Source organism: Podarcis gaigeae (assembly GCF_964106915.1).
Source record: "Podarcis gaigeae genome assembly, chromosome: 8".
NCBI classification, from domain to species: domain Eukaryota; kingdom Metazoa; phylum Chordata; class Lepidosauria; order Squamata; family Lacertidae; genus Podarcis; species Podarcis gaigeae.
Window position 1 is genome coordinate 24,219,902 of NC_139684.1, and position 27,084 is coordinate 24,246,985.

The 27,084-nt window shown below is 46.1% G+C and overlaps 2 protein-coding genes across 16 annotated transcripts in view; both read left to right on the plus strand.

Annotated features, from left to right (window-relative positions):
* LOC310850771 (tumor necrosis factor receptor superfamily member 1B-like) overlaps nucleotides 1-21,190 on the plus strand; it is a 41,071-nt gene extending 19,881 nt beyond the window's left edge. For both annotated transcript variants that reach the window (XM_083752692.1, XM_083752693.1), the window contains exons 3-10: nucleotides 2,753-2,881; nucleotides 5,161-5,310; nucleotides 8,374-8,467; nucleotides 10,799-10,992; nucleotides 12,933-13,010; nucleotides 14,513-14,550; nucleotides 16,415-16,655; nucleotides 17,785-21,190. In XM_083752692.1, the coding sequence (XP_083608818.1) occupies nucleotides 2,753-2,881; nucleotides 5,161-5,310; nucleotides 8,374-8,467; nucleotides 10,799-10,992; nucleotides 12,933-13,010; nucleotides 14,513-14,550; nucleotides 16,415-16,655; nucleotides 17,785-18,074 (1,214 nt within the window). In that variant the 3' untranslated portion in view covers nucleotides 18,075-21,190. The remainder of the gene's footprint in view (nucleotides 1-2,752; nucleotides 2,882-5,160; nucleotides 5,311-8,373; nucleotides 8,468-10,798; nucleotides 10,993-12,932; nucleotides 13,011-14,512; nucleotides 14,551-16,414; nucleotides 16,656-17,784) is intronic.
* Nucleotides 21,191-21,858: 668 nt separating this feature from the next.
* The window catches only part of VPS13D (vacuolar protein sorting 13 homolog D), a 119,058-nt gene continuing 113,832 nt past the window's right edge, over nucleotides 21,859-27,084 (plus strand). For 6 of the 14 annotated variants that reach the window (XM_083752344.1, XM_083752346.1, XM_083752355.1 and 3 more), the window contains exon 1: nucleotides 22,078-22,304. The gene's annotated coding sequence lies outside the window, so the exon portion shown is untranslated. Of the gene's footprint in view, nucleotides 22,305-24,683; nucleotides 24,721-27,084 lie in introns of all 14 variants that reach the window. The other 8 variants (XM_083752352.1, XM_083752356.1, XM_083752347.1 and 5 more) reach the window with 4 other exon arrangements.

Here is a 27,084-nt window from a genome sequence, read left to right on the forward strand (position 1 = left end):
TCCCCCAGTTGCCAAAATTTGGCTGAACAAGCAGGAAACCAGCGCGCAGGGGAAGAGAGCGAGCTTCGCAAAGTGGTGAATGTCAAGCAAATTAGCCTGGTTTCCTGTGTTGCAGGGGAGTCAGTGACCAGAAGTGTGTCTTACAGAAAGCTCTCAAAGGAGAACTCAAAAGAGAAGTTAAAGGGCAAAGCCTCCTGTTTACAGTGAGCTTTTGCCATATGAACGTTCCCTTAACCCAGAAAAACCAAAAAAACAAAAGGAAGTGTGATTTTTATAAATGCATGTATGGCAAAGTCTGCGAGCCATCGCATATTGAAACAATACACTCTGCTGATCGCTAAAGGCGTCTATTAAATGCATACTGATCTACAGAACGTAAGAAGCTTGCCCTATTCTGAGCTGCAGTATTGAGCCATGTTACAGGCAGTACGGTCTGTGCCAGCCTCATTCATCCCAGTGGAGCTCCGTAAGATCTGGACTACAATTCTCATCAGGAAAGTGTAGTTTTCAGTCAGTTTGCTACATAGCACAGGCAGCCCAAGAAAACCTTGCAGCCCGTGAAAGACCTACCCTCCTCATCGATTCCATATAGAGAATTCAACCAAATAGCAACTAATATTTGCTTCAGTGCTGGTCTCAGTGCCCTTCTCTACAATGCAACAGATTATTTTAGGGGCTACGGGGCAGGCTGCCTTAGAAGTAAGGGTGCCGTAGCCCCTAGTATCAGCTGCCCAAAGCCAATGTCTCACTCTCCCTAGTGGTGGAGCCAGCCCTGATACAGAGCTCAAAAACAGCGGCGTTTTTCACAGTGTGTTGCAGTCTTTTTGGATTCTGGGAAGCACGGCTTCTAATTCCAATCCACTGATGTAATGTTTTCAAGTGAATCCTGAATCAACTGACTTGGCTGTACCCTGGGGGGGGGGGGTACATTCATTTAAAACTGAATTTATTCAGCCTTCTTAGTAATTTTTATTTTATTTTAAGAAAAGCTTGCAAAGTGGCTTTCACTGTGTTAGAACAATGCTGCATAAACATTAAAAGTGGTTCTAGCCCTCTTATCCTTAACCCCATTAAAATGAAACAGAAATAGAAGGGGCAGCGGTGGCAGAAAAAGTGTGATCTAGCAAATGCTCAGAACAGATCCAGCCCTTTTAGGGTCTCCATGCTGACTGTCAACAGGTTCTAGGCAGAGGTCCCTCTTCAAATTATTTACCGTTTTAATCCATAAAGGTACAACAACCATCAAAATATAATAGCAGCAAAATAAGCCAATGGTAGTAATGAGGAGAAAATTATAAGACTACCAAGAGTATATTTCCAGTTATATTGCACATCTATATCTGGGATATAAAGGGACGCGGGTGGCACTGTGGGTTAAACCACAGAGCCTAGAACTTGCCGTTCAGTAGGTCGGCGGTTCGAATCCCTGCGACGGGGTGAGCTCCTTTTGTTCTGTCCCTGCTCCTGCCAACCTAGCAGTTCAAAAGCACATCAAAGTGCAAGTAGATAAATAGGTACTGCTCCAGCGGGAAGGTGAACCGCTTTTCCGTGCGCTGCTCTGGTTCGCCAGAAGCGGCTTAGTCATGCTGGCCACATGACCCGGAAGCTGTACGCCGGCTCCCTCAGCCAATAAAGCGAGATGGCCGCCACAACCCCAGAGTCGGTCATGACTGGACCTAATGGTCAGGGGTCCCTTTACCTTTACTATATCTGGGATATATTGTTTAGAATGCATTCTTGTCGAGTCTGTTGTATTTTTGGAATTTTATTTACTCACGGTTGCATTCAATGTTAATCCTCCTCAGAGTAGGTGCATTGAAATTACTGGGCATGGCTAACTTAGCTGCATTAATTTCTGTGGCTGTACTCTGGGTAGAACTTAGTCGGCTACATTGCCCACTACAGTCAAGAGTCTTTATCTATTTTCAGTTATAGCAGATTGTTACATGAGCAACAGCTAATAAATATCTAGCCATTTCCCTCTAATCTGCTAGGACCAGACCTTTGACATAACCAAACAGAATGACCAGGCAGAGGTTCTTATAACTGGAAGTGCCACAGATTGAATTTGGGACCTTCTGCATGCAAAGATGATGCCCTGTTGCAGAGCACATCACTGCATCTCCATACCTTCTGTGTTGCCCTCCATCATTTAAAGACTTGGTCCATGGTGATTTTTCAGACTTTGAATGCAATAGCATTGCTAGCCCAGTGCAGCCTGGCAAAGCACCTATAGGGTTTTTTGAGGTGGTGGTGTACCTTTTGTTAGAAGCTTCCTCCTGGTTTGATGTTCAATTGCATCTCAATAAAACCATGCCTGTTTTCTGCTGGGGAGTGGGGCATTGAGGTCAATTTATTAGTTTCCCGAACTGTTGTTCTAAAAAGTGCAACTGTGACATTACAAAACTGCACGCATAAAAATTCAAAATTCAGAAATGAATTGTTGTTTGGGTTGTGAATAGGAAATTAATTACCAACCCCCCCATGTAATAGGAACTTACTATTCCTATAAGAATTAAGAAATGCCTTTGAGCAAACAGAACTGATTGCAGCCCCTGAAGCCTCAAGAAAGAATCTTCTAATCAAAGGTACAGGAGGGCTTTACTGGAATGTTGTAGGAGAATCTTGACAAAGGACTATGCCAAGTGATATTTGGAGGCCCCCTTTTAAATTCTTCTTACAGTGGAATTAAAACCATTTCTGTTGCTAGCCTCATCCTCTGACAAATATATTTCCCTTGTTTGCATTGCAGGTTCCCGCGTGCTTGAAAAGTGCACTGAGAACACTGATACGAAGTGTGGAGCGTGCAATGAGGGGACGTATACAGATGTCTGGAGTGCAGCTGGACTCTGTTTCAGCTGTTCGCCATCGTGCAAAACAGGTATGTTGAGCTCACTGGAGCTTGCTAGCCTGAAAGTGAAGGCCCTGGAGGTGGAAGGTGATAATGCAACAGAAGTCCCTTATGCTTATGGGGCCCCCTTCCAGGCACCATTTTTATCATGCATTTGTGGTGATTTGCAGCCATGATGGTATTGGGGCACTTAGAAGCAAACCCGCTTTCAATACTGTTTGTGCCTGCAAAAGTTTTAGATCAGACATACTGCTTGATTTCCAATTGGCACACATCCTGTAACTTCCTGCTTCAAGTCCTGTAACTTTTCATACCATAAAAGCCATTTCTCTGATTAGGAGAATAGGAAGCTACCTTATTAAGAGTCAGACTAATGGTCCTTCTAGCTCAGAATTCTCTATATTGAGTGGCAGCAGCAGCTCGGGGGGGGGGGGGGCGGATATTCCCAGCCCTAACTGGAGAGGCTGTGGGTTGAACATGTGACATTTTGCACACAAACCATGTGCTCTGTTACTGAGCTACGGTCCCTTCACTTAAATATCAAGTAAGATTTCAGCCCTCAAGGTCCTCAATTGAACGATTATTGCTATTATTAAATTCATATACCACTTACATGCCAAATCGACTTCTAAGTGGATTGTTGTTGACATCTGCCTGCCTCAAGAGACAATGGAGTGTGCCTCTGGGGGTGAAGTCAAACTGCTGTGTTAGCAGCACTGATGTGAACTCCCCAGGCCACAAGCCTAGGCAGTGTGTATGGAGGTCCTGGGCTGCCCAAATGACAAGACCCCTGTCTCGGCCTCACCAATGTGGTCCAAAGGAAAGCAGAGCAATACTTTTGGCACCATTCAACCATCTTAGGGACTCTACTCTGGGTTTAGTCCTTGGCCTTTACGTCTTACAAAGATATCCCTCAAGGTAACAGAGGTTTAGGATCAGAGTTTTCCTCCTCCTAGATGGGCTACCTTCCCAGGTTGATAAGCCCCATCTGCCCCTCACTTCCCTCTACAGTATGTCCAGAAACCGCCTTCTTGACCATTGGACCCAGTATTGGTTGCGTCTGCTCTATCTGTCAGAGCCTGTCTTCACGTGCAGGGGAAATCCCTAACTCACTGAGGGTTTAAGACCCCTCAGCTACCCTCCCCTGGTTTAGCTAGCCAATCGAAGCCGTTCACAGGGTGTGGCTGCTGCCACATGCTGACAGCTTCTAGGAGCTACAATTTTAAAATATCCGCACATAATGAAAATACATAATATTACCCAATACTGCCCACTACTAAAGTATAAAATGAAACAAACCTGTTTTTAAAAAATAACAATTCCAACAGTTACAGTAATTTGATTGAAAAGTTCAGGGGAATGCTTGTCTGAACAGATGTCTCTTCAAGAGCCGGTGGAATACCAATACTGATGAGAAGAAGAGTTTGGATTTGATATTCCGCTTTATCACTACCCTAAGGAGTCTTAAAGCGGCTAACATTCTCCTTTCCCTTCCTCCCCCACAACAAACACTCTGTGAGGTGAGTGAGGCTGAGAGACTTCAAAGAAGTGTGACTAGCCCAAGGTCACCCAGCAGCTGCATGTGGAGGAGCGGGGAAGTGAACCTGGTTCACCAGATTACGAGTCCACTGCTCTTAACTACTACACCAAGGCCTCACATATTTCAGCAGGGATATATTTAGTACAGCAAATTGCCTTATACCAAGTCAGCCCAGTGGTCCATCTATCTCGACATTGCCTCCACTGACTGAAAGTGGCTTGCTAGGATTTCAGACAGGGGTCTCTCTCAGCCCTATTTGGAGATACCAGGAATAGAACCTGTAACCTTCTGCATGCAAAACAGAGGCTCCATTACTGAGCTAGGGAAAGATACGAGGGCCTCCATAGAGCCTATAAAATGCCACTTCCTGTCTCCCACCAAATTAAGTCAAATCATGTAATCCCTACAAGAGGACGGTCCCTCTCGCCCACCACCTCCTCCCCAATCTCCAGGCATTTGAGTACAGTGGTACCTCAGGTTAAGTACTTAATTCGTTCCGGAGGTCCGTTCTTAACCTGAAACTGTTCTTAACCTGAAGCACCACTTTAGCTAATGGGGCCTCCTGCTGCCGCTGAACCACTGCTGCACAATTTCTGTTCTCATCCTGAAGCAAAGTTCTTAACCCGAGGTACTATTTCTGGGTTAGTGGAGTCTGTAACCTGAAGCTTTTGTAACCTGAGGTGCCACTGTATTGGCTTCTTACAGCAAGGACTTGGGTTTCTGCCATTCTACAGCCTCCTAATGTCTTATATTTCCCCCCTGAAATTAGGATTGGTTCAAACAAGGGAGTGCACTCGGATGCAAGACAGATCATGCCAGTGTCCTCCTCATCACTTCTGCCAGCTGGCCCATTCAGGCACCTGCATATGGTGCAAGTTATACCAGCAATGCCAAAAAGGCTTTGGAGTTGCAAAACAAGGTAAATCATTTCTGTCTTCTCTCTAGGGGACAAATGGTGATGGTAGAGAAACAAAAACAAGGGTCTTCTGGTGTCTCAAAGCAGCAGGTGGGGGACCTCAGGCCAACAGGCAGAGTGCGCCCCCCTAGACCTCTCAAAATGGCCTTCAAACCCCTCCTTGGGCCACGTCCCTCACCAGCCCTGCTCTGCACCCTCCTCAAGGGCTTTTGCCTGGCTGGAATCTGTCCCTCTTAGTGTTATTGGTGCATGTGGTCCTCCAATTTATCATCACAACAGTCCTGTGAGATAGGTTAGGCAAAGCACTGGGGTCATGTCCACCCAGAAAGCTTCATGGCTGGGCGTGGATTTGAACCCTGGTCTCCCAGGTTGCAGTCCAACACTCTAACCTGGATAGAGAATGGAGAGGCATGTGTGTGAACGTCTGGCTTCGGTGTGACTCGAGATAGGAAATTGATGGTCTTTGGGGACTACATCTGCTGCCAGCCCCAACCAGCAAAGCCGATGGCCAGCGCCTCTGGTTGTTCCCAGAGTTGGTGAGACTCATTTGAGGGCATTGAGAAAATACCTTTAAGGGTCATTTTCTTGGTCCTGTGGAATACCCCGCCACTAGAGATCCAGCAAGTGCCTTCTGGGCCAAATGCCTGCTGAAAACTTTTATTTTGCCAGGCCTATTCAGGCAATTAAGAGTACATTCCCCAACCCGATGGTCTACTGGTGTTTGTTTTTAAATTTTCTTTTTGCTTTTAAGTTTTTATGATTTTCTGGTTTTTTTGGGGGGGGGTTGGTTGTACGGTTTGTGATATTTTTATATTGTTGTAAACTGCTGTGATTTTGTGTGTGTGTGTGTATATAAATATATATGTGTGTGTAAATATATATGTGTGTGTGTGTGTGTGTGTGTGTATAAAAGAATATATATAATATTTGATACAGAGATATTTGAATATGTTTATAAACAAATAAATGATGTGGGTTATAGGCCAGCAACTTCTCAAAGGGCACAGGCTTCCCCATCCCTGCATGAAATATACTGGGGGTAAACTCTCTAGCTGTACCCACATGACCTAAAACCTTCTGACCTTCTTTCTGTAAAACTGAACCTGGGACCTTCTGCATGCAAAGCAGATTCTCAGCCCCAGAGCTATGGCTCTTCCATAGCTCAATTCCTGAAAGGCAATCAAGGCAGATACAGAGAGAGGCAGGTAGCAAGTCCGGTAGGAATGAGGCGCCAGGAAGCCAGAGCCAGAGCAGGCTGGGAACACGAAGGAGTGCAATCTCTGACCTGCATGTTGTAGGAGGTTTTGTTGTTGTGCAAAGTTCACTGGCAGGAAGGGGAAGTTTACACAGGGACGGGAAAGGGCAGTGGCCGATAATGCAGGGAGAGATTTGGAGCGTGGCAAAGAGCCAGTAAAACTTCTGTGCGGCTCAGGCAAAGAATTGCTAAACTTCACACACAAAAAATCTTTGGGAAGCTTATAGGTTACTTTGCAACACCCAAAGTGTCCAAAAAGAGTTCTTAGGCACCGCCGCAACTGTAGTCGTGCAGGATCTCTCCTGAATTAGGCCTCTGGGTGCCAGTTGCTGGCAGCTGCAGGTGGGCAGAGTGCTGTTGTAGAATCATAGAACTGTCGAGTTGGAAGGGATCCCAAGGGGTCATCTAGTCCAACCTGCTGCATCACGGTTCGAGAATCCCCGACAGATGTCTGTCCAACCTCTGTTTAAAACCCTTCAGCGAAGAAGTGGTATCGCAGTGCTTTTAAATAAGTTGTATCCAACTAAGTCCTACTCAAAGTAAAAGGTAAAGGGACCAATGTCTATTAGGTCCAGTCGTGACCGACTCTGGAGTTGCGGCGCTCGTCTCGCTTTATTGGCCAAGGGAGCCAGTGTACAACTTCTGGGTCATGTGGCCAGCATGACTAAGCCGCTTCTGGCAAACCAGAGCAGCGCACGGAAACGCCGTTTACCTTCCCGCTGGAGCGGTACCTATTTATCTACTTGCACTTTGACGTGCTTTCGAACTGCTAGGTTGGCAGGAGTAGGGAGCGAGCAACGGGAGCTCACCCCGTCGCAGGGATTCGAACCGCCGACCTTCTGATCGGCAAGTCCTAGGCTCTGTGGTTTAACCCTCAGTGCCACCCGCTTCCCACTTAAGTCAATTAAGTTCATCAGGTCTGTTTATTTCAATTGGTCTGCTCTGAGTACAACTGACACGGGGCACCACCTGAAATGTACAGGTGCTATTCCTCTCATTGCTTTATTTTAGGTGACAAATTAGCCTGCTCCCCACTTTCCTGCACTTATCCCAGGCTCTAGAACATCTAAGGAGAGACCATGTGTGTGTGTGTGTGTGTGTGTGTGTGTGTGTGTGTGTCTCTCCTAACAACTCTCAGAACCCTTAACAAACTACAGCTCCCAGAATTCTTTGGTGGGGAGCCATGACAGTAACATAGCTGTCAACGTTTCCCTTTTTTTAAGGGAAATTCCCTTATTCCGAATAGGATTCCTCACAAGAAAAGGGAAAAGTTGACAGCTATAGACAGTAGGGGTCAAACTGCTTCAAATGTGTGGTGTGAATGTGGCCTTTATCTCATGTATCAACTTCTACAAATGCTAGAAACTCTGTCTGTTGAATATGTGGGAAATAATTGTGTACAGCTGAAGACGCTGGCAGCATTAAGATAAATTCAACAGTGTAAATAAGTTTTGATGGACGTAATAATGGAATACTGAATGGTATAGTTTTTGGAAAATATGCGGGGATTTATGATATGCGAAATGAACTGTGGAAAGAGAAGAAGTGAAGTCACTGATATCTTAAGGATGTAAAAATGAATACTTTAAATTGTAAAACAGAAAATTTAATAACAATTCTGTATATATAAAAGAAACTCTCTCTCTATTTAAAAAGAGAGCTGGGAACCTGGGAACTATGGTTCCTCTGGGAGGTCAACTTCAAAGCATCTGGGTCTGGGATTCTGAGCCATTTTCCGTTCTCATGTTTCCGTGGATGTGACTAACCAGAACGCTTTGAAAATGCCTGTTTGTTTGTTTGTTTGTTTGTAGGCACAGAAAATAGGGATGTGGAATGTGTGCCCTGCGGTCCAGGCACATTTTCAGATGTGGAGTCCCACAGCGCCTCCTGCAGGCCTCACAGGGTGTAAGTTGCCCCATCTCTCCACCAAATATGCAGATACAGTGGTGCCTCGCAAGACGAAATTAATTCGTTCCGCAAGTCTTTTCGTCTTGCGAGTTTTTCGTTTTGCGAAGCACGGTTTCCCATAGGAATGCATTGAAAATCAATCAATGCGTTCCTATGGAAACCGCCTTCAGACCAGGTCCGGGGACAGTCTGTCCCCCGACCTCTTCTGAAGGCCGGGGGGGGCGAAAGTCTTTGCTTCCCCCCGCCTGCCTTCCCGGGACAGTGGAGACTTCTCCGCTGTCCCGGGGCGATCTTAAAATGCTGGCAGGCGGCAGCGAAGGCTTCGCTGCCGTTCCCCAGCATTTTAAAAACCCCGGGACAGCGGAGGACTTCTCCGCTGTCCGGGGCGATTTAAAAGCCCCCGGGAAGGCAGGTCCTGGACCTCTTCTGAAGGCGGGCGGGGGGCAAAAGTCTTTGTCCCCCCTGCCTGCCTGCCTTCCCGGGGGCTTTTAAATTCATCCGCTGTCCCGGGGCGATTTTAAAATGCTCCCGGACGGCTTTTGAAGGCAGGCGGGGGGGGAGCAAAGACTTTTGCCCCCCGCCCGCCTTCAGAAGAGGTCCAGAGGGCTCTCCAAGCTGCGGATAGCAGCCTGCTGCCCCACGCGAGGGGCAGACATTCGCAGCTTGGGGAGCCCTGCAGGACTTCCCCTGCAGGGCTCCCCAAGCGGCGAATGTCTGCCCCGCGCGAGGGGCGCTCTGCTTAAGAGCGCCCCTCGCGCGGGGCAGCAGGCTGCTATCCGCAGCCTAGGCGGGAACTCTTTTGAAGGCTGGCGGGGGAGAAGGGCTTTTCTTCCCACCGCCAGCCTTCAGAACAGCCTTCTGAATGTTGGCGGTGGGGAGGAAAACCTTCCTCCCACCACAAGTCTTCAAGACAAGTCCGGGAACAGAGGAGAAGCGCTGCGCACCTTCCCCTCTGTTCCCGGACCTGTCCTGAAGGCTTGCGGTGGGAGGAGGGCTTTCCTCCCCACCACCAACATTCAGAATGCTGTTCTGAATGTTGGCGGTGGGGAGGAAAAACCCTCCTCCCACCGCAAGCCCCGGGAACAGAGGAGAAGCGCTGCGCACCTTCCCCTCTGTTCCCGGACCTCCCACCGCAAGCCTTAGGACAGGTCCGGGAACAGAGGAGAAGGCGCGCTGCGCTTCCCCGCTGTCTCCGGAGATTTCCCTATGGGCTTTCGTCTTGCGAAGCAAGCCCATAGGGAAATTCGTCTTGCGAAGCCGCTAAAAAATCGGAAAACCCTTTCGTCTTGCGGGTTTTTCGTTTAGCGAGGCATTCGTCTTGCGGGGCACCACTGTACACAGGTGGCAGCCTTGCAAAGGATGCAAGCAGTCCTGCTTCTTCCTTTAAAGTTGAAGCGGGTTTTCGTGGTGATGGAGTACACAGACTTGAACCTTAATTACTGGCAATGCAAAACCCAAGTGATCTTTAAGAATAGACGCACACAAACACATTCCTCTATAACCAGGCCTTTGGCTGATTAAACATTATATGGTCTTTTTAATGTGTTTGTTTTTAGCTTTTTAAAATGTATTTTGAGTTCTTGTTTTGTGTTTTTATGTTGTGAACTGCCCAGTGATCCCTGGATGAAGGGCGATACACAGATTTTAATCATAATAATTCCAGGTTTGGGAAGGCTGGGTCCTGGGACGTTCTGCATCCAACGCAGCTGCTATACCAGTGACTTTAGTCCCCACTAGTTGCTGCCTTAAAGTTTAGTATTATTTTAAAAATATTAGCTGTGGTTCCAGAGGATTGGATAAGATGATCCTTTGGGTGCCTTCCAATTCTACAGTTCTCCCCCCCCCCCCCGAAATAATTTTTATTTGATTTTACAAATGTAGAATTATAACAATACAAAATACAAATCCATGTGTAGAGATTTCTCCGAATCTCTAGACTTCCCACCTTCGCATCCATGAGTCCTATTATCAAAAAATATTATCAACTGCATATTATTTCATCATCCAAATTTTATGTCTCTCCATTTTGTCCATAGTATTTTCTGCATTACAAGTATTATTGCAATCCTGATAATGTTTTCATCTGCTTACAGTGGTCTATCAAGTAAATTATAAATTTTTCCCATTCTTTATTAAAGTTCTGGTCCTCTTGGTTCCTGAGCTTTCCGGTCAGTTTTGCCATTTCAGCATAATCCAGCAGCTTAGTTTGCCATTCTTCTCTGCAATTCTGCAATTCTATGATTGGTTTAACTGTCATAAGCGTACACTTTCGTGGTTCTTGCTGGATTTTTCACTTTCCTTCTCCCATTTTTTTTTGGCTCCTCACAGTTGTGAATCAGAAATCACTCCCGGAAACAGCACCCATGATGCAGTTTGCAGTGATCTCAGTGCGCCCATGGGCACCGTGGCAACTCCTCTGCGCACCACAGTCACTGCAAAGAGTCGTTTGGTCACCAAGAGTCCGACAGCGAAGACGCAGGAGGTTCGGCGACAGTCTCCAGCAGACATGTCTCAAATTGCTGGTGAGCATTGTGGGGGGTGGGGGAATTAACTTAACTTCTAGGCAGTGTGGGATGCAGGTGGCGCTGTGGGTTAAACCACAGAGCCTAGGACTTGCCGATCAGAAGGTCAGCGGTTTGAATCCCCGCTACGGAGTGAGCTCCCGTTGCTTGTCCCTGCTCCTGCCAACCTAGCAGTTCTAAAGCACGAAGAAGTTTGAAAGCACGTCAAAGTGCAAGTAGATAAATAGGTACCGCTCCGGTGGGAAGGTAAACGGCGTTTCTGTGTGCTGCTCTGGTTCACCAGAAGCGGCCTTGTCATGCTGGCCACATGACCCGGAAGCTATCTGTGGACAAACGCCGGCTCCCGCGGCCTATAGAGTGAGATAAGCGCACAACCCCAGAGTCTGTCAAGACTGGACCTAATGGTCAGGGGTACCTTTACCTTTACCTAGGCAGTGTACAGAGTGAGCTGGGCTCACGTTCCTCTTTTAGAGAGGGGGACACAGCGCCACAGTGACAGGTCTCAGGTTCAATACTTGCCATTTCCAGGCAGGGGTCAGGATGGACTCGTTCGTTTGTAGTTCGTTGATAGTTTTTCCCCCACAAAGAAAATCATGCTCAAAGCAGCTTGCATCAAAGGAATGCATCTCAACCATTGAGGGGGCCTGGATAGCTCAGCTGGCTAGAGCATGGTGCTGATAGCACCAAGGTTGCAGGTTCGATACCTGCATGGGTCAGCTGCATATTCCTGCGTTGCAGGGGGTTGGACTAGTTGATCCTCAGGGCCTTTCCGACTCTACAATTCTATGTTTCTGTGTAATAACAGACTACCTAGGAAGGTGGTGGGTTCTCCTTTGATGGAGGTTTTTAAGCAGAGTTTGGAGGGTCATCTGTCAGGGATTCTAAAGCTGTGACTCCTGCATTGCTGAGGGTTGGGCTACATAACCCTTTGGATCCTTCCTTGGGAAGAATTAGCAGGAGGAAGCAAATAATAATAATAATAATAATAATAATAATAATAATAAGGAAAGACTACAACACAACACATTACAATTGCTACCCGGGGCAGAAAAATAACATTATATGGTCCGTCAAGGCCCTCATCAATTTTCAAATGGCCCATGAAGAAAAGAACAAGTTTGCAAACTTTGCCGTGTAGGACTTCTGACTCCATCCCTAAGGGTCCTCTTGGGTGTAAAGATCTGCAGAGGGGGCTCTCTTGGTAGTGCTGCCATGGTCAGGAATGTGGGGAAAGGTGGCCCAGGATGGGGGCCTTCTCTGTGGCAGCCCCTAAAGGCAGAACTCCTTCCCTACAGAGGTGCATCCAGCTTCTGCCATGTGTTACAGATGCACCTCTTTGCTCGGCTCTTTCACTGTTAAGGTGTTTTGTTTTGGGGACCCATCACTTTTGTCGAAATCCAGAACCCCTGCTCTTGTTTTGGTTGGGACTGTTGTACATGGTTTCATAACCATTTGATTGCATAACTGCTTTTATAACTGTATTTCTGTAAACCTGCCCTGGGAAGGCTGGTTAGGAAATTAACAAATAAAAGATCACAGCTAGATAACACATGGTGGGTGCTTTGAGCACTTAGAAGTGCAGTAAAAAAACGTTAAGGGTTGCTACTACTACCACTATTATTATTATTACTAAATGTCATCAACAACAGATCAACAACAACAAAAAAGACATTTCACTCTGGCTAATTTTGAGGACCCAGATTTAGATCCTTCTTCCTTAAGTCCAGTCTAGGTTTGATAAGGTGGCATAAAATTTTATTTCGCCCATCATTTACATTTTTGAAACTGACTCCCCCCTCACCCAGTACACTTCAAAGTTTCCAGAAATGTGACATCTTAAAACCCTAGTGTTTTCCATATGCAAACTAGAAGCTTTGGAAGTTGTGTTTTTCTGGGTTTTGCATTGGGGTTCCTAGCACTGTTGTCATTTGTCTTCCCAGGTCTGGTGGCCGGAGTGGCGTGTGCCATATTTGCACTGATCGGAGGGACTTGTGCCTGCTTTGCTCTGAGGAAAAAAGGTGAGATGTGTGAAGAACTGCTGAGGAAATACCGCAACTAAACCACATCATGGCTGCTGCATCCCTGATTAAGAGATCCTCAGAACCCCTGGTGGTCTCTTGCACTCAGAGCTCCCCCTGGTGGGGAACATATTCAAAGTCCTCCATTGTCCTCTCTTTCATTATAAGCCCCCATTCTGTTTGTTTTGTTTTATATACAGCGGTTCTCTCCTGTCTTCCATTATACAGTTCAACTCTTTATACCCCTAGTACAGTGTCCTCTCCTGCCTGTGTTTCCATTCCTCTCTGTTGCTGGCTTTCCACTAGGCATGGCAACACTAGACTCGTCTGTCCTATTACTGCATTGTAAGTGGCTGGACTAGACAATTGTTGGGGTACCTTCCAATTGTACAATCCTATGTCTCAGTGATCTTACCAGAGTTTACTTACATAGCTTCGGAATACTCTGTCTGCCTGCTGCCCCAGCTTTCTCTCTTTCCCAACTTTCTGGAGGGGACAGTATTATATCGTTTAAAGTTGCAAGAGCTCTTAGCCGGAAATCAGAGAAAAGAATGAGATCGGCATCTTGGCTATGCTCCCAGCAGCAGTGAACACACCAGCTTCCAATAAATGACAACAGATGTTGCTGGACAGCTCCAGATTCTTGGAATTTGCAGCACAGAAAACCAGGCAGCCCAATGGATAAGAACAGATGTTCTCTTAGTAACTGTGCAACATGATAAAAGGATGCTCTATCCCCACGATACAAAACAAGTCTCGAAGATTTAAGTTGGGTAGGAACAGGAAAAAAATGTTTCTAAATATTATAAGAAAATAAAACACAACTTTAACGCAATGTGGAAACATAAGCATGCAGTCAAAATGGAGAAAATCACAAAGATAATACAATGACAACTTAACCTGTTCTGTTTATGTCTGAGACTGATCAAAATACTTACATGACCAATGAATAGCAACAAATTTAGTCAAAGGCTTTTAGACCCAATTGGCCTCCTTCAGCGGTTAGGGGAGAATTACTATGCACAATTTGGTTAACATGAATGGGTCCAATAGGTTAGTTTTTCTAAATGATATGAACTGGCCATTCCTATAACTCTTTCTAGGCACATGCAATGCTAATTGGCATAGGTAGTTGAAGTATTCTGATAATTCTCTCAAGAGCTACACCTTTGGGGCATCTTCCAATGCATAGATCTCCGATTGTCAGCTCCCCACAAGCGACCACAGGGGTGCTTGCAAAGTACTGTGTGGCTACATTGTGATATCAGGTGATTGTCAGGTGGGCAGCCCCAGCCCAACTGTCAAAGTTGCCCACAGGGGTTGGGGAAAGATGGATCTAGTTCCCTGTCCTTGTCCTGGCTTATAGCTAAAAGACGGGAAGAAATGAGAAGCCAAGAGAAACTGAAATTGACAAATCCATCCATTCCTCTGTGGGCTTTTGCAGGAACTAGTTTTGCATGAAGGGAGGTTAATTTGTAATTTGTGATTTTTCTCTTTTGCAGGCCACCTTTATGTACTGCCTTTTGCCAAGGAAAAACAGGTGAGTGACAGCCTCTCTATAATCTTGTATTTTCATCTCCAACTATACCAAGCATGGATGCTCCTCCCTGTGTGCCACAGACAGCATCTGTGAGCAGCCCCAGTGCGCCTCCGCAAATCCCCACTGCACCAGGTCACCGAGTCCATGAGGTACCCTCCATTTTAATTACCCATAAGGCCCCTGATATGGTGCTTCTCATATAGAACCATTTTAATATCCCGTAATGCCTTGGAGCACTATCAAAACCTTCCTGAGGCAAATTTTTAAGAAGAAGAGAGTGGAGGTTATAGGAAGCTACCTTAAACAAAGTCAGACCGTTAGGGTTGTGTCAAACATTGGTTCTTTTCAGAGTATGCCCATCGAACTAATGGAGATGACTAACTTTGGTCCGTTGGACCGTATGCAGTGAAGATTTGCAAGCAAGGGGATTTTTGCTTGCCCAACAAAACGTGCCTACCCCTTCCCTTTGCCATTCCCAAATCTGCTTTGGTGAGTTGTGGGGAATCCCCATAACAGATTGAGGGAGGCACATAGGGAGATGGAGGGTAAACTCCACTGGGTATCCCAGCGTCCTTGCACCTGTGGATCTACTTCTATTAATGTCAGTGGGTCTACTCTGTATAAAGGTTGGACACAGTCCTTGGACCATATAGCTCAGTATGGTCCAAGTCAGCCTTCTCCCAACCCCTTGGCCCTTCAAATCAAACTATATCCCCCCCAACCCCCCACTGGGGCGTGGATCTCTCAGCAACTGCCCAAGAGTGCCAGCTCCTGATGAAATGCACTCTAGCTTCTGCAATGACTGTCTGGAGGTGAGTACTTTGCCTCCTAACACAAATGCCGGGGATGGTCATCAGCCCTCAGCTAAATATTGTGGCCTGCAGTTTGGGTTAGAGAATAGAATAGAATAGAATAGAATAGAATAGAATAGAATAGAATAGAATATTTATATCCCGCCCATCTGGCTGGGTTTTCCCAGTCACTCTGGGCGGCTTCCAACAAAGCATTAAAATACAGTAGTCTGTTAAACATTAAAAGCTTCCCTAAAGAGGGCTGCCTTCAGATGTCTTCTAAAAATCTGGTAGTTGTTCTTCTCTTTGACATCCGGTGGGAGGGTGTTCCACAGGGCGGGTGCCACTACCGAGAAGGCCCTCTGCCTGGTTCCCTGTAACTTGGCTTCTCGCAGTGAGGGAACCGCCAGAAGGCCCTCGGTGCTGGACCTCAGTGTCCGGGTAGAATGATGGGGGTGGAGACGTTCCTTCAGGTATACTGGACCGAGGCTGCTTAGGGCTTTAAAGGTCAGCACCGACACTTTGAATTGTGCTCGGAAATGTAATGGGAGTATTCAGTGATAATACTCAGGCAAATGTGTACCAGTGGGCACATTTCAAATGTTGAGTGTGTGTTGGAGGTGCCAACCGCAAAATGGCTGCCATGGTGTGGCGGGGCATAACACAAAAAGGCCGCCATTAGGGATCATGGCATAACGTAAAATCAGAGAAACAACCACCCCCAACCCTTTTACGCAGAGACTTTATTCCTGAATAATTCAAGCTTCTTGTTTCATTGGATGCCTTTAATGTGCTGCTGGTCCTGCTTGTGGAGATAACATAATATTGATCTCTCCCACATACTGGTGCCGGCTAAACACAACAGGACTAAAAACAGACAAGGTGGCTACATCACGGCCACTCTCAATTCACATAAATTGTTTGAAAGGTACTTGCACGTTTTGCCTCATAACTTTCTGTTTAGGAGGACATTTTTTAAAATGAAAACTCAGTCAGGGGCACCTGCCGATGGTCAGTTACTTGAACACAAAGTTGGTGTGTCTCTGAAACCTCTGTTCTTCGTCGCTTTCTAGCCATTTTCGTGTCCAGAAAAAGCACCCACCAACTGGCATCAGGACACCAACGCTCTGCAGCAGGAGGAGCAGAATCTCCTTCAGGTCTCCGCCTCAAGCAGCGGGTCTTTAGATAGCCCACCGGCCTCTGAGAAAAGCAGCGGGGTCAGCCGTGAGGGTACCTTAAGCACCGACACAGAGAGGACTCAACAAAGATCTTCTCCATCAAATACCTGCGTACATCACAGCGGTGCAAACTCAAGTAAGGAACTCCCCTGAGCATGCTACTTGTACTCGTTTATTCAGTTGTCCAATAATAGTGTGGTTTAAATAGGTATATTGATCAGTTACAAAAGAAAAGTGCAAATATAGCAAGAAAGAAAACAAAAAATCAAAAATACAAAGCAGAAAGTGTCACGGCACGGAAGGACAAAAGTGCACAGGTCCAGTGCAGCTCCAAAGCGACAATAGAGTGTCCTCCTTACAAATAATGAAGATACAGTGGTACCTCGGGTTACAAACACCTTGGGTGACAGACTCTGCTAAACCGGAAGTAGTACCTCAGGTTAAGACCTTTACCTCAGGATGAGAACAGAAATTGCACACCGGCAGCACGGTGGCAGCGGGAGGCCCCATTGGCTAAAGTAGTACCTCAGGTTATGAACGGTTTCAGGTTAAGAATGGACTGCTGGAACGAATTAAGTTCGTAACCAGAGGTACCACTGTATAGAAAAATAAAAGTGTTCTCCGCCTGTGAGTTCTATCATTATTGAGAATAAAGGTTCTATATAGTTTTAAACAAACCAGACATTTGCATGTATTGCTGGCACTGAGTAACCACCATGTGCCTCAATATTTGTATAAGAAATAAAATCATGTTGTATATATTAAAAATGGTCATTCAAGCTCTGCCCTTTAGACACTTTTAGTCTGTGAGCTATCTTTTCAATAAAGGTAATTTGTTAAACCCTAGAACACCAGCAATCCAAATTATTAACAAAGCAGATCACTCCGCGCCCCAAACCATATTATAAACAGAACACAGAAGTTTTTCTGAATCTAAATTATTAGAATTTGGCAATGCAGTACAACCCTGGGCTGCTGTTATGAGGTGAAACAAGTTCTGTTTCTATGTACTGGTTCAAAAGCAACAGGTGGAAAGACGGAGTAATCGTTTGTGCAGTTATTGGAGCGATTTCAGCAAACACCTTCTTCCAAAATCCAGGCACCTTTCAGCCACCAAATTTCAGTCCCACCATGTGTGCTTATATGTACCAACCACATGGCAGCCCCTCCAACACAGTGAAGATGCACCAGGATGCACAAAAGAGCTATCATGGAATAAAGTGCCAGTTATAAATTGGTTTTGCCTTCTTATTTTTTAATAACAGAGCAATCCGGCAGTGGAGGAACACACGTCAATGTCAGTTGCACCGTCAACATCTGTAATGCTTCGGACCACAGCTTGCCGTTCCAGTTGCTGAATGCTTCGGGTGCCTCCAATTCCAGAGACTGCGCTTTGGCAGAAGACCTTCCCCTGTCGAAGGAAGAAAGCCCCTTGAAAAAGGAGAGCGGGACGCAGATTGCGGAAGAGGTTGAGGACAATATGGATTCGTTTGACCACAGCCTGGGGAAGGCACTTCCCCTGAGCATACAAGATGTGGGCATGAAGGCTACATGAGGGAGGCTTGTGGAGACTCGCCAAGCGTGGCACCGCAGTTTTTGTATGTTACAAATGGATCACAAGCCCGCCACGGGTTCTAGAGAATCTCAGGTGCTTAATTAGTAATATATAAAAGGGGAAGAAAACGAACTTTGTGAGAAATATACGTGCAGTATTGGAATTCCAGGATTTGTCGGTGACTAAAGATGCAGATTCTGGAATGCGCTGATCACCACGTTGCCCCAAAATTACACCTATAGAGATATGGTGCTCTGATTCCGTGCCCAGTTGCCCCCACAAAATGTGTCCCCTCCCCCTATGCCTCCATCCCACCTTTTTCTTTCCATCACCCCCTAGTTTCCCCCATTCCTGCTTTTTGGCCTATGTGTATTATTTTTGCTTAGGGTGCAGGAAGTCCCAGATTCAAACCTAGACAAGCTCTACCCAGGGAGTGGAGAAATGCTACCTGTGTTTTTAGCAACTGGGAGATGTTGCTCTGTGGGAAAAGGATGTGCTTTGCGTGCAGAAGGTCCCAGGTTCAGTCCTCAGCATCTTCAGACGGGGCTGTGAATGCTCCCCTGTCTTAAACCTTTGAGCGCCACTGTTAGCTATTGTGTAGACCATATTGAACCAGATGGATTAATGGTCTGACCATAAGTATCAGCTTCCTGTGGGAGCGTATATAGAGCACATGCATTGCATGCAAAGAGCTCCAAGTCCGATCTTTGGTATCTCTGGGTAGGGCTAGGAATGTCCCATCTGAAAACCTGGAGAGCCGCTGCCAGTCAGTGTTGACAATACTGAGGTAGATGGACCAACGGTCTAACTCGGTATAAGGCAGCTTCCTGTGGTCATTAGGGACATCTACAACTTAGTGGCACATCACATGCATTGTTCCCTAAAGGTCCGAGGCAAACTCAGGTAGTTGGAAAGGCTCCTGCCATAAACCCTGGAGAGCTGCTGCCGGTCAGTGTCAACAATACTGAGCTGGATCTGACCTGGTAAAAGGTGGCTTAGTTATCCAATTTAAGCAGAAGACTGGATTTTCAGTCACACTTCCAGAGCCCCAGGCCTGTAAGATAGCTGCAATTTGATTGCAATGAATGTTTTCCTTCATAATAGGTTTCCATTGTTCAATAAGGATGATGATTTTGTTTTTCTAAACTTTTTTTTCCCTATTCAGTTTAGTTTCCCAGAATTTTAGTCAGCATTCTTTTACATTTATGTAATTGTGTACAGTTGCTGCAATAAATAAAGAAAAGACTGTAATATATCACTGAGTGGGGAGAGGAAGCAGTTTTATAAAAAATAGAGAGGGAATTTTAGTCATCTGTGCACGAGAAAGCTTCAGTTGCTAATGTTTAACTTTCTATCTCCCTTACGCATGCTTGCTTGAGAGACGCCTTGGAGAAAAATAGTGAAGAATTTTGCTTTGCCTCCTGATCCTACCGTTGCGTTGGAGGAGCACCTGCTTTGAATGCAGAAGGTCTTAGGTCCAATCCCTGGCATCTCCAGGTAGCGCTGGGAGGGACTCCTATTTGAAACCCCAAAGAGCTGTTTTCTTTCAGTGCAGAAAGTTCTGAGCTAGAAGGACCCAAACTCCTCTGCCTCTATGATCTTGAAGCATCCTGAGTCGCTGATAAATGGAGAATTCCGTTTTCAGGAAAGTTAAGCAGAGCTTGCAACAGCTGATAACCCCCGTGAAATGAAACTAGACTTTGCATAGCATAACCATTTTTTCGTTGTTGATATGACTTATAAGGAACAACCCTCAAGCTTTTTCCGGTGTCTGCTGGGCCCGTGCTCTCCAGACAGGCCAAAGTACCCAAACCCAGCAGGTGGGACATGCAGTTCTATCGCTTTGTTCCAGCTAAATAAATCTGACAGGAACATCTATTGTGTGGTAATTTTGAGTGGCTTCCACATCTTCACACACTCAGATCTTCACATGCCATTTATTGTAATGGGAGGCAGTAAAATGGGGCATTCGGCAGCACCAGCGGAAAGCAGGGGGTTTAACCTGTGCTCTGTTGCCCTAGTGCAAACAAACCTGGAACTGATGGGGCAAACAAATGACTAATGGGAAGACCCCACAAGCAAATCAGGATGAATGCTCCTTGTCATATGTGAGGTCTACCTGGCATTATTCAGCGCCAAGCAAAAACTTGGCTTTTCCACCAGGACTTTGATGGGCTGAGCCGATTTATGTTTTTATTGTTATCGTTCGGTGCATGTGTGCTGTTTGAATTACAAAAGCATTAATGCTTCTTTATATGACTTCACCTTTGTATTATGCAATGCATTTTGTTTCAAAATTGACATTGTTTGGAAACCTCGGGTAACAAGTCCAACTGATCATCGTTGCCGTTGTCATCATCTCATAAACAAATCGGAATGAGACCCACCAAGTGTCCCTATTTTCCAGGAACAGTCCCAGATTTACAGATGCCATCCTGGTTTCTGATTTGATCCTGGAATCTCCTGCTTTTCCTTAGCGTTATAAGAATTCTGAGGCCTCAAATATAGAATAACCATTCATAAGTGCACACATATCTAAATATATAAACCATGTTCAGGAGAGCAATCCTTAAGCCATTTGGACTCTTTCATTGACCTCAAATATTCCTCTGCAATAAGGGAGGCAAATGGGGAAAGCCTTCCCATTGTCCTTTTGCTTACAAATCCTGTTTTAAGGGCTTATTTGTGTATGAATAGGGTGAGCCTGTGACTTGCGATTCAGGAACTAAAGTATGAACCATCACTAAAGAAAGGCCAAGCTGCCCAGGTAATGCAATCAGTGACCCTTATCCTGGCAGTTCTGTGTAAACCAGGGGTGCCCGAACTTTTTTCAAAGAGGGCCAGATTTGATGAAGTGAACATGCGTGAGGTCCGACCAAAGTTGTTGAGCTTTTTTTACAATCCCCAAAATGGACTTTCAGACATGCCTGGTGTAGACTGTCTCCTATGATGTATCTATGATAATTTTGGGGTGGTCTTTAGGTAAGGGGGTTGGGCAATGTCAAGTCTTTAAAGGTTCCTGCATACTTTTGTTCAGGGTCTCTCTTGCCTCCTTGCAAGGAGGGGAAGGAACTCTGTTGCAACAGAAAAATAAACATCTGCCTTGCTTTCCACTGGCTCCTGGCTCCATCCATTCTTCTCTCATGGATCATAGACTTAGGAGACCCAAGAATCCCATGGAGAGTTGGGCAGCAAAAGCCAAACCCCAATTTTTAAATCATTACAGCGTCCCTATTTTAATCAGAGAATAAGGAACTAGACCTTTAGAAGACATCTGAAGGCAGCCATGTATAGTTTAGTTTTAATGCTTCATGTTTAATTACGTTTTTACGTATGTTGGAAGCTGCCCAGAATGGCTCCGTCCAGTACAATGGACAGAGTATAAATATTATTATTATTATTAGGGAATAGGACCGTCCCTATTTTCATGGGAGACATGCTGGAGGGCTTGGAGTGAATACTCAGCCAAAGGCAGCATAGAGCCTTGTCCAACCCGCAGGAATGTGCAGGTTGCAGGTGTCCGTACGGGGATTGAACCTGGAACCTTGGCGTCACCAGCGCCCCCTTCTAACAAACTGAGCTAAGTCAGTGCAGTTTCTATCCAACCGTTCTACAACTAAGTTAAGCTGCGCCTGCGCACAGCACTGCAGCCTGAACGGGGCGGCCTCCGTTGCCATGACAACCGAGAGCCCCCCCCTCGGTGGTCACGCCCGCTTTCCCCGGCCTCCCAGCAATGGCGTTCGGCAAACGCCCGGCCCGGCCGACAGATCCGATCGACGGCTCTGCGTCCCGCTTCTCGGCCTGCGCCTTCGCTCTGCGCTCGACCTGACGCAGGCCGAAGGTAGGCGGACCCAGCCCGGCTCGGCTGGTCCCTTGTCACACAAGCGAGCGCAGGACGGCGACCCGCGAGGACTGGCAGGTACGCCCGCCTCTCTCTCTCTCGCGCGCGCGCCGGGGACGGGACGGAAGTAAGTGGTCGTCACTCGACGTCGCCGGAAGTGCTGAGGCGGGAGGCAGCGGCGGAGAAGAAGGAGACCCGGCGCAGGCCCGCCTGGGCTGCCCTGTCCTTTCCCCCTCCCTTTGGCTGGCGAGGAGGTGACTTTCTCGCTACGCCTGATGGGAAAAGGGGGCGGGGCCCGCTAGCTTCGCACTTGGTTTTGGCTTCGCACGTCTATTTATCTCCAGTGTGTTGGGCTTCTCCCCCCTTCCCTTTCACAACAACCCCGTGAGGTAGGTCCGTGCGATTAGCGTCTTCCCATTCTCTCTCCTCCCCCCTCCGCCCCCACCATGTTGTCGTTGGGGAGAATAGTATGCCCATTGGCATTCCTTCGTGCCTCTTCTCTAGGTGTCCATCTTTGCGAACAACCCTGTGAGGTCGGCCGGTAGAAGGAGCTTCTTCCCATTTCACCCTCCTTTAGTATTCGTGTACAGTTTGGGTCGTAGGAAACGCTTCACCTAGTCTTTCTCGGGTCTATATGGTGCTTTAATCCATGGTGCCTGTCTCGTTTGTTGAAATTATGTGTTAATTTAATTTATTACTTAGCTATGCATCACTTACACCCAGCATGTATATATATATAACAATATTTTATTATTTACATCCCACCTGGGCAGCCTCCAACACATATAAAAACATAAGGAAGCACGTGAGCTGGAAAGGCTCTCTAAATAGAGGCAGCTCACACAGTCACTTATAAGGCTGTCAGGCAAACAAGGAATGGCAATCGAGGGAAAGGGAATAGAAAGGAGAAAGGAAGGAAAAACAATCTCAGGCACAAGCTCTTAAGGTTGCAACCAATGTCAGTAGCAGGTCTGGCTGTCTTCTTGATAATGAGCACTCTTTCCCCCAGATCAGATCCAGGAGCAGTGCCGGTGACAACACCCAAGTCAGGAGGACAGTAGCTCCTGCTGCACGTTTCCCTTGGGCAGTTAACTGGCTTGATAGCATCCCTATGAGGTCTGTCAGTGCAATGAGCATCTTCACATTTCCCCCTCAACCCATACTCCCCCCCCCCGTTGTTGCGGGTGGGGGGGTATGGGTTTTAATTTAATTTTTAATTTGTTTCTAGTGGTTTCTGCATAATGATTCATATTTAGTATATTATGTCCACATTGCAGCAGCCCTGGGGAGGGGCAGGTAGGATTCTTCCCATTCTTTCTATCTCTCTCTCTCCCCCCCTCTTATTGTAGCTCGGAAGAGTAGTAGTTGCCTTGTGCTTTCAAGCATCAAAAGTGCTTCATGTCTATTATCCGTTGTGTCACAGTTACAATGGCCTTCAGAAGTAAGGTCACAGTATTATCCCAGGTATTGATGATTGATGATGGTATGATATATAAGGTTCTGGCTTCCTTACGGGCAGTCTAAGGAATTCTGTGATACCGCAATTCATATGTATTATTTTGGGACAGATGAGACGTGTTCACGCACAACACATAGTTAAAACTATGGAACTTGCTCCCACATGATGTAACAGCAGCCACCAACCTAGATGGCTTTGAAAGTGGATTAGGCAAATTCATGGATGATTTTGGTTACTGGTCCCAATGGCTGTGTTATCCCCTGTCCAAGACAGTATGCCTTTGAATACTAGTTGTTGGGTTTTACAAGTGAGGAGAGTGCTATTGCTCTCAAGTCCTGTTTGTGAGCATCCCATAATGTGCACCTGATTGGCCTCTGAAAAAAAGATGTTGGACTAAATGAACCTTTGGCCTGATCCAGCAGGACTCTTATGTCTGGTTGACTTCTGTGGAAAGCTGGACTAGATAGGCCTTTTGTCAGATCGAGCAGGGTTCATCTTATAGAGCTTTTTAATCACATCCATTATCCTCTTCCCAAGTGTACATCAAAGCTGTTTTGCTGGCCATTATTATGCTATTATTATCCCACATATTGCTCTATATAGCATTTATGTAGTGTTTTCTAGGTCAGAAGTTTTTTACATCATTTATCTTAGTGTTACCCTTACAACAATGCTTTGGGTAGTAACCCCATTGCCTGATTTGACAGGAACAAAGAATGGCTCTCCACAGACCACAAAGTGAATTCATGGCAGATACAAGATTTGAACCTGGAATTAGTTGATTTGTTGCCAAATCTCTTGGCTTCTATGCTACACTAGCTGTCACCTTAAACATTTCATATTGCAAAACCATTATTAGACATGGCTTTATTATTTGTGGTTGCTTTCGATGAATTAGATTCTGGCGTAAAAGGGTTGGCAACTCTTTCAACAACAGATTAACTGTTCTAAAATTTGGTCCTTTGAGGATGCTGATGTATACTATTCCTCTTGCTTTGTTTGTTCATTGCCAGTTGGGACTGGATAGTTCACTCTGGATTATTTTCCCTTCTGTTGCATTTGTGCATAAATGGGACACACCTTCTCCTTTCTTCTGTCTCTTCTTAGGCTGAAATGGTATCTGTACACAACTCATTAATTCCTCCATCAACTAGTTAATACAATCACTCCTTGCATTTGAAAAGTGGGCTTTGCCCCATGAAAGCTGATGCCTGAACTTATTTCTTTGTTGCAAGGTGCACCACACTTGGTGGTTTTACTGCAACATAACTAACACAGCTACCTTTCTGAAATGCATCTTGTATTTCAGATTTGGAGGTGAGATTGCTGTGACTGAGAGAAAACAGGTTAGTGGAAGAAAAGGCCTGGCTTTGGGTGAACAGTGTTCTCCCCTTTATTTCCTCTTTCATTATTATTATCTTTCTGCAACATGGTGGTGGTGATAGAGCTTCCAAAAAGATCCACTGTGATGATAATTTGTGTTAAGCATTTTGAAATCTTAAAATGCAATATATAAATGTTGACCTGGATCCAGAACGCCCCATAACTAGTTTTGTTGGCCCAAGACAGGTTTGGACTTGTGTGCAGTGCAATGCTGTTTGTAGCACACTTATTTTGAAAGGGAGGCAAGTTCATAAATAGTCTGAAGAATGTGGGGAGAGTCGAAAGTTCCTCTAGAACCTCCACGATCTTGGATATTCATAAAGTAGATCTTTAGACCTGAGTCACTAAGTAGTAGTATTGTGACATCAATATACTATAGTGGTGTAATTAAGAAGAAGACCGATCCCTGCCTGTGTAAAGAATTACAAAATCAAGGTTACAATTGCAGAAACACAAAGCATTCCCAAATGTGCCCTCTAGTTAATAGCAGTAATTAGAAGATAATAGAATCTGTGCAAAAGTCTGGGCTGCATCCCAAGCGGGCAACTGGTGCTCAGATTCTTGAGGTGATGAAATAACTGATTGATTTCCCCCTGCCCCATGGAGGCTCCTTGGCTCTCTGCAGAGTTAATCTGACTCTGCTTTGAGTCTGGATATTGATCCTAGGCCTTATCGCATGGCAGTGACATCATTGGTATATACCAGAGCCTGCAGTGACCCCTCCTGTAGCCTTAAACCCTACTTTGGGCTACTGGAATAACTTTGTGTAAAGAGTACTGCACATAGCATTGACCTTTGCAGCTTTACTAACAAAGTTGAACATGTTAGCCAGATCGTAATCAATTTAGGGCATCAGGAAGGTTTTTGGAAAGTTCATATGGCTGGCAGTGACTCACTTTCTGTCCAGATGTAGGATCACAACAGGGGCTCTGCTGCATGGGTCAAAACATGTGACTGGGCTTGGTTGCCTGTGATAATACATGGGGCACAGTGGGAGTTCTGCATTTCCACACCAAATGAGTTCAACTTCATTCATTAATTCTCTCTCTCTCTCTCATCTCATATACCCACCAACCACCCAGAATAAAGAAGGGCTTATAAAACAGATTGCAAGGTTTTCTCCCCAGCCCCCAACTCTTGTTTCTTCTCTTCTAAGAAATTAAACCATGTCCCTAGTACACTAGGGAGGGAGAACTTGTGACTCTCCAGATGTTTTGCTCTAAATCCTGTTGGCTGCAGCCGATGCAACCTGTGGATAAGGATCATGGGAATTGTAGTCCAGCAACATTGGGTGGGCCACAGTTGCTTCATCCCTGCTGTGCACAGCTGAAGACAGACACTGTCTTTCAAACAAAAAAAGATTCCTGTCCCCCCCCCCCCAGAACTCCCATCCAGAAACGAAAGGGTTTCAACTCCCTTGCCTTAAGTGGGCTCTCTGTTCTTTTGCATGTACGGCTTAATTTGTGCCTGAGCACATACCAGCTGGACAGAAATCCACTCCACACGTTCCATCCTTCCTTTCAGGAGTCAATCACGTTTTGTTTTTAAAATCTGCCAGGCCAAGATAAGAGTGTCTGGAGTAAGTTGGGGTTGGACATGGGGAGTGAGGAAAAACCCTCAACGAAGGCAGCCCTGCATTTGTAGATGAGGGTTTTGCAGTCTGCAGAGAGCAAAACTGGGGAAACAAGTAGTGGCTGGGGAAGTGGGTGGGTGCAGAGGCAGGAAGGTGCAGGTGCAGAGGCAGGAAGAGCATCAGGAAAGGAATTTTAAAATGGTGTGGTTTGCTCCCACCTAGTCAGCCTGTGTTGGGAGATGGCAGCATTATTGACTCAGAGGCAGTGACTGGTGCTGCAACTTACTAGCTCAGGCTTCCTCAAACTCGGCCCTCCAGATGTTTTGAGACTACAACTCCCATCATCCCTGACCGCTGGTCCTGCTACCTAGGGATCATGGGAGTAGTAGGGCAAAAACATCTGGAGGGCCGAGTTTGAGGAAGCCTGTACTAGCTTAATAGGAGAAACAACTCATATCTGGGGAATGCTGGCAAGGTGCTTTTAAGGAGTAAGATTCTACAGCTTCTTAGGAACAGAGGAAGTTGCCTTAGAAGGAGTCAGACCATTGGTCCATCTAGCTAGTATTGTCAACTGTGGTTAACAGGTGCTCTCCAGGCTTTCAGGCAAGGGACCTTCCCAGCTCTACCTGAAAATACTGGGGGTTGAACCTGGATCTCAACCCATGGGCAGGTCCGCAATGGAGGCTGTGGCCTTTTAGGACCCGGGCCTTTCTCCATGCAGGGTGAATGCTCTGTCCCTGGGCTAGATATGGCT